Source organism: Osmia bicornis, chromosome 12, assembly GCF_907164935.1.
Source record: "Osmia bicornis bicornis chromosome 12, iOsmBic2.1, whole genome shotgun sequence".
Classification (NCBI taxonomy): domain Eukaryota; kingdom Metazoa; phylum Arthropoda; class Insecta; order Hymenoptera; family Megachilidae; genus Osmia; species Osmia bicornis.
This window is the reverse complement of record NC_060227.1, coordinates 4155997-4170439: the sequence shown is the minus strand read 5'-3', so window position 1 is coordinate 4170439 and position 14443 is coordinate 4155997. Positions and strand designations below refer to the sequence as shown.

Below are 14443 nucleotides of genomic sequence, written 5' to 3'. Positions count from 1 at the left end.
AACAACATTTCGTTTTTTAGGTTTTGATTGTCGAAGTAATGTTTTCTTCCATTTTTTATTTACATTTTCTAAACTGGAACTTGTTATCTATCTTTACAGATAATAAAAATGTAAATTCATCGTTTTAAATGAATTTATTGACGTTAAAAACCGGATATATGATATGTAGAATTTATGGTGATCATAACTTTGTAAAGTCAAATTTGATGGTATGTAAAATTTGTAGACGGTCAATTAATTAGTTGAACTTTATAGCGTTCAAATTTAATGCAACCAAGAAACGATATAATTAATTATATAGGTACTTTGTATGTATAAATACATACCATGCTATTTAACTGTGCTATATTTGTGTCGCTAATACAAACGTCAGATCTAGTGATTCTTGTTTCGCGCATATTACTAGTAGCGACCTCTAGTTACAGTTAATATAACTACCTTTTCCGTCGCGTTAGTTATCATGCATTGTAAAAGAAAAAAGGAACAAGATTGTATCAACTGTCTGAATATTAATTTTAAATTAACAACATATCACCTATTGAATTTAATATATTCTATTTATTCAATTAAAATTTGTTACATCGATAAAACATTATAGCGAAACAAGTTCCTGTTGGTAGTCGCGCGATTCATAGGGGGCTCGTAATCGAATCGATTAACTGTCAGTTTTCGAATAGACAGTTTCGCGCCGAACGCGAAGCGTTTACCTCGTGTTTTGTTTAATCCGTTCTGTTTTCTAGGTTTGAAAAATATTTTGTTTGCGTATTCCCGTCTGAACAGTAAGCGTTTTTCTCATTTACACGGTGCAGTGGTTAAGTTCGACGTGTCATTTGTGGTTAATGTTATTCGATACGAAACTATACTGTTGACGTAGCATAAACAGGTAACTATACACTGCATTTATGGCGTGACACATTCAAGAGCAAGAAGTTTAGTGTCACTGTCACGATCTATCGATAGATCTAATTATTTTTCAAGTTAGAATTTCATACGTATCGTTTGGAAAAAATGTTGTTGAATATAATACGTAATTAATAAATCCTATGATCTTAAGTTTCTTTTCATATCGAAAAAGGAATTACTGAAAGAATTATATTTGGAATCTTATAGTTACATAAAGTTACGAACACGTGACACCGGTCGTCAAAGTACACACAGGTGCAATGTAGGCTTCTCTTAGTTTAAAAAAAAAGCGTAGAAGAAGTATCCTACTACTCGCATTATTTATCCATTATATGTCTTTATGTATATACGAGGATAGCAGGTTGTAGATTAGGCTCTCCCTATGGGATTTCCCTAGACGCCCCCTAGATTCTTTCATAGTGAGGGATTGTTTCCGCTACATATACCCTCAACCATGAAATGCCTACGTTGCCCTAAGGTGTACATTATGACTTGCAAAATAAATATAAGGTTTTTCCCAATTAAAAGATCCGAGTACACCAAGCGTAACAATTAAGCCTTGTTTACGCCTTTGTTTATGCCATTCTCATTCCTCCCTAAAAGGAAGACTAACGTAATTATAATTTATGTACTTTCCTTTTCGTTTCATAACTTAATTCATGACGATTTTATATTTCTTTGAACAGCTGACGGAACATGAATTAATGAGTGTTTGTTTAAGTCATTTAATACAGGCAAGATATTTTATTACTGTTTTTATTGTACATTACAATTCTAGTAATTACCGCTATTCTGCTTCGTATATACAGTATTATTGTTTATAATACGTTTGTCAGACTAGAACAATATTTCCAATTGAAAGTGGCAAATGTTAAGGCATCAGAATCGCCTGGAAAATAGGTTGCAACCACATTTAACAACGCCAAAAGAAACCGGTAACTTCTGTCTTCTTCTTCACCGTATACATGTATCTACCGTTATATTGCGTAACATATGGCGGCGTTACTCGAACAGATCTGTTTCCGTCCTTCGAGTGTACACAAGCACACGATGCACCACAGAAAAAAATCAGTAATGTATCACGGTTTCAAAACTTCACGATCATTTACCAAAAACATTATATCAATTTTCGCAACCGTCGATTGAATTATAAGGTTATCGCTGTCGGTTGAACGATTTGAAATTAAATATGATCAGCTTTCTGACACTGCGCCAAAAAACCTTTACGCAATATTCGTTTACATTCATCGGTCAATTAATAAGCGATCAAATAGGATTTAAATTTAATTTAAATGATACACCACTATTGATCGTCAAGTTGGAGAATAATACAATCTGATATAAATTGCCATTCATAGATCCTAAACTTCAAACGTGAGTTAATCGTTTTATTGAACTTAATTGAACATGGCGGCGATACATTAGAAGTGCCATTAGACTCTATTGCTATTGTAACAAAATATGTCGTTGATGGTTGAAAATTTATTAATACACTTAAATTCCTCATCTTTGTTACATAAGAACATTTTTTTCTGTTATTATGTAAACATTTGTACAACAGTTGCATATTCATATCCGTTTTGATATTTAATTACAAACAAAAGTTACTTAAAATACAATGTCATCGCATAGTTTTGACGGTATAACAACTGTGAAATATGTACAATACTTAATCTAAACGGTGATATCGCTGACCCTCGTCCTTGGCAAAATCGATCGACGGAAGAATTGAATGGTTTCGTGCCATAAAACAAGATCTTATTCCTTTATTGGATATACATATATGTATACAGTAGCATTACAATCATTCAACAGTTTGTTTCGAAATTGTGTACACTCAAGATCAAATCAGGCTTTCACAGGGAAAATGGCAATACCTGTAGAATAAAAACAGTTTTAAACTGAAAACAAAAGATTCGATTTTTCAGAAGTTTCAAGGTGATCTAACCTCTTAACATTAAAAGTAATTTCGCCCTAATTGTTACATATTATAAAATTTAGTATATTAATAAAACATATGAATAATAGATTTAAACATTAATTCAAATTTTCGCGCGTAGATATTTATACGCAAGTGGTGTTCCGCCATAGTTCTATACAATGCCTAGGGATGCCAAAGGGGAAAGTTGGGAATCCGGAATATCACTATTTTTTCTAGGGAAGTCTGATTTGATTGCGAGTGTACCTCGAAGACCCATTATCGTCAATTTCATTCGAAATATTGATCGTAGGCTGGAATGCACGCGAAAATCATCGATCGTTAATTGTTGCGAAAGTTTTAACCACCTCTTTTATAATCATGCACTTTCGAACCCATGAGTCATCACGATGGTTGCAAAATCAGCAGAATTTCGTTTATTTTCGAGGTTTTCGTAATCCTATATTCTTTTTTATACATTTAAAAACCAATGTTTCATAATGATCTTCATATCCATTTTTTTCTGCAGAGACACGTGTATAAAACCAGTTTCCAGAAATAACATTACGTAGGATTTTTAAATAATCTCCCTAGACAACAAAATTATTCACCGAACGTGAATCACAAATGCCAATTTCACGCTATACCTTTCTTAGCATTTCAATGTAGTACAAATTACCTGATTTCATTATAAGCTCTCGTTATGATACACTACGTTACATTTCTGGGCTAACGATAGTGCGATCGGACGATGGTAATTTTTAAAAAAGTGCAAAAAGAAAAAGCAATTGAGTTCATCGTTTCCGGGGTATTACGTTTGACCGTCTAACGAAAAAACCGGATGCGAGGCGTCTGTTCGATTAATTCTCTTTAGAAATCTCGACCAGAGATCCCTTAAATCAAATATAATTAACCAAACTTCAATGGAAATTACTTCTCAAATCATTTTTCTTACGTTAACGTTAAACGATAATTATTCAAATTTCTGGGACAGATATCAAAGTGCAGGGGCATGTTTCAGTCGGTAAAAAGGAATTACGAAACCTTGGAAATGATACGTCTAGTGCTGTGAGTAAAAGTAAGCAAAATGATTGCACCTATTCGAGTATTTTTCTCTTTAACGTATAATTTATGTAATTAGATTTGATGCACCTGATAAGATTTTTTATCTGTGTATTTTACTACGGATGGTCGCATTTTTTGAATTTACCTGACGGTTTACCCGATAGCGCAACAAGAACGATTGGTGAGTCAGCCGTACCGGTAACCGGCTTCGTCCATCTTTTTCTCCATCTTTCTCCTTCTCACCGTCTTGACCAAACGTTCTCTCTGCGTCGGTATCCCGTCTCACCTTTGCACACGACTTCTACCTTTCCATCTCAGTCTTTCACTATCCTTTCTTCCTCCTCTGGTTTAATTTCAGCACAGGTTATTCTTTTTCTCTTTCTGTCGATATCTTCCATCCTCGCGACCAACGTAGTAGACTTGGTCCCGTCTCTTTCTGATTTTTTTTTTCAAGCCATTGGTGCTCTATTTCTTTACCATCTAACGATTTAACAAACCAGAGAATTTTAAGCAAATTACAGTTGGAATTATTGTTGAAACATAATAATGATTCCTTCACTTTCACTTGGGTTAAATTTCAACACACCAGCAATCATGATTCAGAAGATACTACTATTTCAGTGTTGTTTAGATTCTTTAGAATATTCGTAATTCAGTACAATAATAAATTTACGTCATAAATAATTCAAACGAATGGAGTTGGTAGTGGAATATGAGATTATGGTTGAATGACAGCAAACGTGTTAACTATTTGCATGTATCTTTATTTATAACGGAAAATATTATCTTTAAAATTATGTATTATGATTTTCTAGGTATTAATGGGTTAGTACTTTTGCCGTGTATTGGAACCAACACGAGCCGTCTTGAATCTATCGTTTTACCCGGGGCAGTACCTTTTCTTTCTTCAACCAAGAGCACAATCGTCTCTCCTTGAGTCTCCCTCACTCCTTTATTTCCCAATGCTCTAACACTTTCGAGCGAATCGCAACAGGCGACTTCATTGCGCGCCGTTTGCTCGTGACTGTTCGAGCAACGAGGTTTCCTTCGATATACGGAGTCCTTTGTCTTCTTCAATTACAGATTTTAACTGGATACATTTAATGGTGGTGAATAAAACAATTGTGCCGTGTATTTTGAATGCTCTGTGAATCGATACAGTTTCTATTTTTTTACTTATTTAAAAATATCATCTAACAACAGTTGGAAAAAAAAGGTGTGCTTCTTATAATTATTAAAAATACTCTGTGTAAGTTCAATGTTAGAAACAATAATTCACGATGTTAGATTCCGAGAATCGTAGTTTGTATTATTAGAAACAGCTTTGTCGTTTTTTTCTATTTTATAAATGTAGATTTATTCGAGATAAATTTAAATATCATTACTGTATAAATAATTTCAACAACATTTTTATTTTTATTTGACAGTGTTTTATTATATTGTATTTTTATGTACAATTATAGCTTATTTCGTAGTTACTGATACTGTAATTTTAAAGCAATTATGTTTCCGATGATTTTTAATGGCTTACGGGAAACCATCTCAAAATAAAAAGATAAAGAAACAACAAATTATAGTGCGCGTAATATAAGTGAATGAATTTATTGAAAAGTGTCATGAACAAGGCTCTCACTGACATATGTTCAGTCTAGACTGTAACACACTGAAATGAATGTGGTAATGGTTTGATGAACAAACAGGTTATATTTCAAAGCTGTGGATTCAGGATCGTTAGCTCTTTTGTGTTTCAGGAAACACACGTGGAACGATCAGTCATTTGTAAATGATTTTACAGAGATTGTGAAATCAAAAGAAAAGTCTCAACGAACAGTTACGCGAACCGGTTAAGGGTCTACCGTTTCACTTAGAAATGACTCACTCACGGTACAACAGTGCCTTGTTTGATGTCTTACTAATTAATAATATGTTTCATCTGTCGATCTCAATACAAATAACGATAATATTGTAAAAGTATGAACAAAGGAATCTAAGTTATAAAAAAGTAGAAGAAAGAATCATGAAAAAAAAAAGAATTTGTAAAAGTAGGATTTTTAGAACCCCTATCGCTTTATCGTTCAATGCTGACAGTATGGGCAGTTTTTAAATAAATATTCAAGCTTTATTTTTTATAGCGAGTGATAATCCTTTTCTAAGAAAAAAAGGAATATGTTAACAGATAAATTTTGATTGCATCAGGTGCCATTTACTTAATGGGAGTGCCTGTTTTGATTGACCTACCTTAACAAATGTGTACATCAACGTAATCTATGAGTTGTATCTCAAAAAATGTACATTAGGTTTGAAAAAAAAAAAGATCTATTATTATATATTTATTTTTTCTTAATTGTTATAATTAATTATTTCAGTTCAGCGGTGAAACAGGGAAAGGGCTCGCAAAATGGCCGAGTACTGTGAATACATGTGGGACCCCACAAGAGGTCACGTGAACAGCGCTTTGGCACGGAGTATTTACGAGGCGGAGGCCAAGTTTGATAAACGGGACAAGAAACTGGCCATTAAAACAGTCAGAGCGATATTGCGTGAAATGCCGGATGTAGGTAAGAAAGGGTGCATAACGTGCGATATCTACCCTCGCTTTTGAACACCTTCCACCGAAAGCATTCGGTTAAGTTACCGGTTAAAATTAGAACGACAACAGTATAAAATTCTTTCGCAAATAAGATTAGTTTCCTTGTATGTATATGGATTTGAAAGTTCATAACCTGGTAGAGCTTGGAATTATGTTTTCTTGAAACGACAAAGCACTCAGGTAAATGCATTGTTAAGAGCGCTAGTCTTTCCTTAGGGAAAACCCACTATTTTTTGTCTTTCCAAAACAGATTAATGATTGCCTTTGGAGAGCCTAACCCAAAACCCGTCCTAGTACCTAAAAAATATAGGGGGCATATGATAAGACACTTCTTCCTTTACATTTTCCCTTGACTAAAAGAAGCCTAAGTAGCACAGGACAATTTCCGTTAGCAAAGCCCTGTGCCTCGTTCCATGCAAGCAAATTAGACTATCGCGCCGTCTGATTCGTTGTCTATGCATCGATCCTCGAATTTCCGGCATAATGTTCGCGTTCGAACGGCTTCCTGTCAGCTATTTTTTCACGCGAGGCATTACAATGACCCGTCTCCCTTTGCTCCTAGACCTGAAGCACTGTACGGATGAATACATTACACGTTTCCTGTTGGCCCGGAAGTATCGCACCGAACAAGCTGCTGCCCTAATAGCCGCTTATCAGGCGCAAGTAGCACATCGACAGGATATCTTTGGCAATCTAACAGCCAGAGATCCAGCTTTGCAACGGGCGCTGCGAGCGGGTATACCGGGTGTCCTTCCTGCACGCGACAAGTAACAACATCTTCAATTTTAATTCATTCTTTCCTTTCAGGATAAATTAATGTTTGAAATTATATGGATAAAGTTCCAAATGTCCCCGGTCGATGATCAAGGGAAGAAATTTTGAGGGGGAGGGGCTCCAAATATAAAGTGACATCTTCGGCTTCCAATAGGAACTAATAAGTTTCCGAGATATTAATTAAACACTTTTGAGATACGATGACTGTTGCAGCGTTGCCGGCCGCCGGAAATTTATTTAGCCTAACCTAACCTAACGATTTTTGTTGTGTTGGTTGGTCGGTTAGCTTGGTCATGATACGACAAGGAAAGGAAAAAGTTACAAAAAGTTAAGAAAAAATGGATTTTACATGGGACATCCTATAGAAACGGAAGCCGATATCGCTATGGTGCCAACGGCTCGACATTTGACTACAGCGAATATGGCTGTGTCAATTACGTCTGTATAGGCAAAAGTCTATGTATTGTACCGAAAGATTTTAATTAATATCTCGGAAATTAATAGGAAGCTGAAGGTACCACTTTATATTTGGGGTCGTCTACCTGCTCTCAACCAACCCTCTAAATTTCATGTCGATCCGCGACCAGGGACATTCGGAACTACAGCCAATTATTTTTCAGAAAAGGCAGATGCGTCCTCGTTTTCTTAGCATCGCAGTGGGATCCAATCTCAGTACCGGCTTTATCGGTTCAGCGAGCTATCTTTTTGGTTCTTGAAATTTTAATTCAGGACCCAAGAAATCAGGTATATACATGTATACTTAGCAATACTTTGAATGTATAATATAAAATTATTTAAAATACAAAATTTTCCTCGTGACACTAATTCTTGGTATTTCAATTTTTTTCTAGCAATCCGGTTTTGTAGCGGTAGTAGATTGGGGCGGATTTTCTTTACGACAAGGCGGTGCCTTGGGTGCTGCGGCATTGCGAAACCTAATAGCTGCTCTTCGCGGACGATTTCCGGCCAGATTCAAAGCTGTACACTTCCTGTCGGCACCGCTTTACGTCCAAGCGACATTGGCCCTCGTAAAACCTTTCTTGGATGAAAAGACACGGAATAAGGTGTGGAGAACCGTCTAAAGAATTTTTTTTTTTATTTATTGCATTTCCATTAGCCCTCTATAGACCGAATTTTCTGTGTTTGCTGAAATAAGCAGTAAAATCTCTTTGGTGGTACGTGTATTGTTAAATGATAATGCAGCTCTAAAACACAGTATTTGCTTCATTATTCTATAATTCTATAATCTTATCTCGAAGTTACATGGGCCAATAAGGGATTAAAATTTAGAATAGCTGTTCATCAAGATTTGCAAGATAATGTAGGAGAAAAAGGATATTCTCTCCGGTTTTAATATGAATTGGACGTTAAATAAACTCGTCTCTGTATTAGGATTCAAAGATTTAATTTCACGAACGCCGAACCACGCCGTTACAATATGGTTGTCTCGGAATCTGCGTGACCTATCTGAATTCGCCTCAGATGCGTCACATATTGTATACATACGCTTAATAAGAACGCCTATACGAACCCAGTAATGTCGCAGTTATACGCTTACGATAATGTGATTATATGTACATTTATTACTAAAAACAATTTTCCTTACATAATTCATCAGCAAATAATAATATGGTTATTTAAAAATACTAAAGTTTAAGTGCTTTTGCATATGCATCTCTGGACCCAGAGATTTAAATATTGACCGGGTGATAATTAGAGGTAACACTGCGCGAACGCTACACATTGTGGTGTTTACACACGAAACAAGACTAACTAGTGGATTTATACAAGCATGATTTAACCTCGTTAGAAGTATTCTACATCAAGATTTGTATCTTCCAGATCTATTTACATGGGAACAATCTGAGTACCCTACACGAACACCTGCCCACTGACATCTTGCCAGCGGAATTAGGTGGCACAGGACCAGCCTTTAATCCAGGATTATGGGCCGAACCAGTTATTCACTCGGCGATGAAGGAAGCTGAGATTGCGGCGATGAAAAAGGAAAAGGAACTTGCTGAGAGCGCAGAGCAGTCTTGTGATAACAGATATGAGTCAAGAAGTACAGACGATTACAAAACAAACGAGGCTGATTTGATGAAGCCAAGCAACGGCGTGAGTAGAGAGAATGGAAGGCGATTTTTCAATCCCTTCGGCAATTCTACGAGAAATCAATCCACGAAAAAGACTGGAGGAACAAATGTAGAGTTAAATTTAATTAATCGTTCTAATGGACACGAAGAAAGGAGAAGAGATAGTGAAACGATAAAAGACGACGAGGATTCTTATTGTAGAATTAAGAACAAAACATTAAATAATAGCAATTCTGATTATTATAATGACAACAAAGAAGGATACAAAGAATCAGAGGACAATTTATTAGGATTTCAGTCAGAAAAAAATTCCCATGAGTTTGAAGTCTCAAATAGACCAGGCAGCGACGATAGTAAGGATAATTCATTGGATAATAAATCCGAAAATTCACTTATTGACTCAGGTAAGAACGAAATTCCTTCGGAAGAAACAAATCTCATAACGTAATGTTAGTGTTTGAGAACTATACTTAGGTTAACAAAATTGAGTACACTTGCAATGAAATCAGGCTTTCCCCGGAAAAATGGTAATATCCCGGGTTCCTATTATATATCTATATATATAGGTCTGTGGTGGACCAAAGTAATATTTACTTTGTTATTTGTACTTTTCAATTATATACTAAATTTTATGATATTTAATAATAAAAAGTTATATTTTTTAAAATTATTTTTAATATTGTCAAAATTAAGATTTTGACAATTCCTGCTTTTATTATATCATCATTTTTCCCATGGAAGCCTGATTTGATTGCAAGCGACTTACACAGACTGTAAGAACTATTAACATTGAATTTAAAAGTAAATTTAATCTAGTGTTGTTAGTTTTGACAGTCGGTGAAATATAATAGGTCAGACGAAACAAATTTTTATTATTCTATAGATTATAAGGAATGCATTGTGATATGGCAAACATTTATCATGTATTTAAATGTTGATGAGGCTTTTATTCCTTTTTTTTGATAAATAAGAGCCTTCTTATTTTAACAAGAATCAGTACTTTTATTAGATACTAGTAGAATATTTAAAATAACAAACTCATCAATTTCTCATTTCCTTTTAATATTTTATTATCGTGAAAAATGGAGTTATTTTTATAAAATGCTTCACTGCCTATTATTATCATACATTTAAAAGTGATATAAAAATTGACAATAGTATTATGCTAATAGCATTGGAACAACTTTTTTTTTTACTTAACTATTTAAATCTAGTTGCTACTGACGTTCGTAGCAAAGAAATGAAATAAACGTCGTTTGAACATTATTAATGTTCCTCTTTCTTATCGCATGTGACAAACATAATTTACAACGAGTACTTATACTGTGAACTTAAATTTACGATTTATTAATGTAAGTCAGCTTTTGTTGAAACTCGTAGTATCACATACATGGATAAGAACTACTTTTACATGTATGAAATTCATACCAATATCCACGTTTCTTAAAAGGGTTTCCACGATTCATATTAATACTGTAAATATGTATTAAATTATTTATTGATATCAAATGTATCATGGAGTTAAAGATCTCTTATCTCATAGTGGATCTCTGAAAAAGGCATGTTATGTACTTAGAATTTTCGGTTCGACATAACATAGATCTGTTTTTAGTTTCACCCTTAAAAAAAATATATATTTTTTAATAAAAGTAATTTACAATTTAGGATATTTTTTCTTTGATCCTGTTTTAGATAAAAAATGAAACTATCATAAATTATGAATAGAAATTTGTATTTACTATCAGAGTATAAATGAATTAGATTAAAAATTACAAATTAAGTTCCCATTAAAATTTATGCACTATCCATTTTGATACTATAAACACGCAAATCAGACGTTGACAAAAGAGAAATGATAGTAGAATAATGGAATAAAAATTTATTACTTTAGTACATAAAATATATATGTATACGATTTTAACATCAATACACGTTATAAACATAGAATCTTTAATACTTTATCACATTACCAAAAGCACCCTGCTATCATATAATAATTTTTTTCTCTCTTTTTATCTCATACACTCTTCCCGTTTCCTTTTTCTCTCGATTCGTATGAAAATAGAAAATCCTACCACAGAGATCTATAATGAGGTATATAAAAACGGTAGTCAAATGTAATGTAATAAGTTTACTTATGTACAAATGTCGCTACTTCTGTGAACCTGATCCTTTTCATAAAAAGAATCATTCAACACCAATTTATAATACATATTTATGAATACTTATGTATAAATATGTGATTACGAAAACTATTAAATTTTCTCATTACAATCGTACAATTTCAAGTATCAGACAATATCCAACATTTTTTTATAGTCGATTATTCCAACCGACATCAGTTTCTATGCCGTGCAATAGAAGTTCCTTTTGAATACTTTTTGATACACATCATCAAATATTTAGGACATTTAAACACGGATATCTACTTTCTGGATACGAATTTGTACTTTACCTTATGATTTTCTGGTATAAATTATATAAATGTAAATTAATTGTCGAAAAATAACGATGGCAGAGTACGATAAAAAGAGACGTTATCCATTGTACCATGCATTTGATTATTGTCTAACAGACACATGTGTCAAGCTACTATGGGAGGAGGAACCCAACCTCCAAAAGCTCGTTCCAATTCCTCAGCAACGGCTAATGTTAAGTGATCTTGGTACAGTCCACCAACAACCTATCAGAGATATAATTACATAATATTAAAAGTGACAATAATAGCGAGAGTAAAATATAAAAATTGTACCTGTATTCCAATAGGAAGTCCTTCCTTGTTCAGACCTAAGGGGCAAGCAGTGGCAGGTAAACCCAAAACATTAATAATGCCAGTGTACGAGAAGTTGAATGGCTTAATCAGTGGTTCGTGATGCAATGGTGCTGCAGTTGGATGAGTAGGATATAGGAACACACCGTCTTCACCTAAAATATCCTGTTAAAAAAAAATATATATAAAACATGTCATGACCAAAGACACATAAGAAATATAACAAGGGAGAAAAAAGAGAAAATCTGGATGATTCTGGATACATGCTTCAAGTTCAATCACTCTTTTTGTCCTGTTGTAATGACTACACGATGAAAACAAAGTTACAAAAAAGTAAAGCTATGTAGACTATTGGAAAAAAAATTCATTCATCATGCAAAGTGGCAATTTTTTGCTACTTATTAGAAAAACACGTGATACCGTGAAAGGAGTAGACTAGTTGTCTCATCAGTTTGAGAGACTCAAGAAAGAAATCACATCCAGTAAGAAACATTACAGTTCCGTAATTCGACAGTAAGAACTAATCAGTATATCTTGCGCGATATTTTGAAAAGTAAGGCGTAGAAGAAGATAGGAGCCAATTCCATTCCTGATAAGTTATATTACGGACACTTATCAATCATAATTATTGTACTAATTAATCATTTATAGAAGATAAGAATTCATTGGTATAATGCTTAGATTAGAATATGTTTCAGGTATCGTACCTGAAATTCCCGATAAAGTTCTTTACTTTCTTGGATCAATTTTGTGTGCTCGTCGCTTCCATGTTTCAGTGCGAATCTCTCAAAAGTAGCAGTAAGAAGAGCTATCAAGGTATGGTTGCTGACGAACAGCATCCATTTTACAAATTCCCACCACAGAGTTATATGACCATTTCTATTTGACAACTCGTACGTGAAATCTTTGTCATCTTTACAACTCATGTTTGCCATCCAAAGAGCGATGCTCTTTTTTAACTTTCTAATATTAAGTTTGGTCGCCTTAATTTTATGTGCTTTTTCAAAGTAATGAACCACTTTTCCCATGGCTTCCTTTATCTCAGGATCCACAGAAGATACTAGGAACTGGCCACCATCATCTTCCATATAATATAACTAAATCAATATAAATATTTCTTATACATTACATCTACACTCTCTAATTAGGATTTAAGTGTATCAATTTGTACCTTAATCTTTGACATATCTACTTTTTCATCCAAACGCAACATGTCTATATTTTTATGTGCAAGAACTTTCAACATAGGTTGCAGGTCTTGTGCGTATCTACACATTGGGCCAATAGCTAGCAATCGGTCCTGGTCTTCGCTTTGGGCACTCGGATACTGGCCATTGTTAGAAACTATACCTTTGGAAGGTTTATGCCCGAAAATTCCATTGAAAAAGGATGGCATACGAATAGAACCGCCGATATCCGATCCTATTCCAAATGGAGAACCAGCTGCACCTTGTATGCAACCTTCACCCCCAGAAGATCCTCCAACAATATGTCTAGTGTTGTAGGGATTTTTCGTAGTTCCATATATATAGTTACTAGTTTCCCACCACATGGCTAATTCTGAAACGTTTGTTGTTGCCAAGGGTATACCTCCAGCCGCTCTCATTAATTTTATCACATCCGCGTCGCATTCGGCTAAAGTATTTTTGCGAACAACTAAACCAGCTGTTTGTTTCATATTGGCAATTGCAATACAGTCCTATCACAGGAAACAAGATATTTAAATTGATTAACTGTAATTATGATATAGCAGTTTAATTGAAACATAGATATTTAGTACTTTTAATACAAGAGACTTACTTTTGTTGTAAAAGGCACACCGAAGAAGGGCTTCTCTGTAGCTAATACTTGAAGAGACGAAGGATCTAGAGATTTTAAAAATTCATCGCATTTCTTTGCTTCCTTCAGTGCCTCTTCAAAGCGATCTTCAACTACACAATTTAATACTGGTTGAATTTCTGTTATCCTATCTATATATGATTGCAGTACTTGTTCTGAAGTTAACTATAAACATAAATTTCCATTAATAATTAAATTTCATTAGAGAAAATATGTTTCAAGATAAGGATAAATGATTACCTGTTTGTTTCGAATTTTAAAAGCTAAGGTGGTTGCACTATGTAAAAGAGTTAGATCCTTCAAAGGTGGTTGTGTCTCGGCTGGACCTCTCAAAAATGCCATAAACAGATATATTTTCCTGGCAATCAGTTCAATTATTCGATGTATCACATTCATTATTTGCCCTCTGGATTGCATCTTGTGGACTTTTCTCTTTGATGACATCTATCTATAAAAGATAATGCATATCACTTAATTATTCTCACACT

At 34.2% G+C, this 14443-nt stretch overlaps 2 protein-coding genes across 7 annotated transcripts in view; one reads left to right on the top strand and one right to left on the bottom strand.

The window, feature by feature from the left end:
• Positions 1-640: 640 nt before the first annotated feature.
• On the top strand, positions 641-11293 carry LOC114871420 (clavesin-2-like). 3 transcript variants are annotated; one of them, XM_029177269.2, is made up of 6 exons: positions 641-883; positions 6253-6444; positions 7039-7243; positions 7871-7994; positions 8102-8314; positions 9093-11293. In XM_029177269.2, the coding sequence occupies exons 2-6, from the start codon at positions 6285-6287 to the stop codon at positions 9792-9794; spliced, it is 1404 nt and encodes a 467-aa protein (XP_029033102.1). In that variant the 5' UTR covers positions 641-883; positions 6253-6284; the 3' UTR covers positions 9795-11293. The 3 variants fall into 3 exon arrangements, with proteins under 3 accessions (XP_029033102.1, XP_046144260.1, XP_029033106.1); XM_046288304.1 differs by lacking the exon at positions 641-883 and adding an exon at positions 4689-5101 and having other exon boundaries at positions 6251-6444; XM_029177273.2 differs by lacking the exon at positions 641-883 and adding an exon at positions 5337-6174.
• LOC114871419 (fatty-acid amide hydrolase 2) overlaps positions 11211-14443 on the bottom strand; it is a 6008-nt gene continuing 2775 nt past the window's right edge. For all 4 annotated transcript variants that reach the window (XM_029177266.2, XM_029177268.2, XM_029177267.2 and 1 more), the window contains exons 2-7: positions 14196-14403; positions 13917-14120; positions 13288-13815; positions 12824-13213; positions 12099-12281; positions 11211-12029 (exon numbers count right to left, since the gene is read on the bottom strand). In XM_029177266.2, coding sequence (XP_029033099.1) covers positions 11931-12029; positions 12099-12281; positions 12824-13213; positions 13288-13815; positions 13917-14120; positions 14196-14399 — 1608 coding nt within the window. In that variant the 5' untranslated portion in view covers positions 14400-14403 and the 3' untranslated portion in view covers positions 11211-11930. The remainder of the gene's footprint in view (positions 12030-12098; positions 12282-12823; positions 13214-13287; positions 13816-13916; positions 14121-14195; positions 14404-14443) is intronic.

What these genes read in the sequence shown, in the direction of transcription:
- LOC114871420 (XM_029177269.2), top strand. Translation starts at nt 6,285, where the DNA reads ATGGCCGAGTACTGTGAATACATGTGGGACCCCACAAGAGGTCACGTG. An exon ending in TTCAGGACCCAAGAAATCAG is followed by an intron (nt 7,995 to 8,101) that starts GTATATACATGT and finishes ATTTTTTTCTAG; the next exon opens with CAATCCGGTTTTGTAGCGGT. An exon ending in ATGAAAAGACACGGAATAAG is followed by an intron (nt 8,315 to 9,092) that starts GTGTGGAGAACC and finishes TGTATCTTCCAG; the next exon opens with ATCTATTTACATGGGAACAA.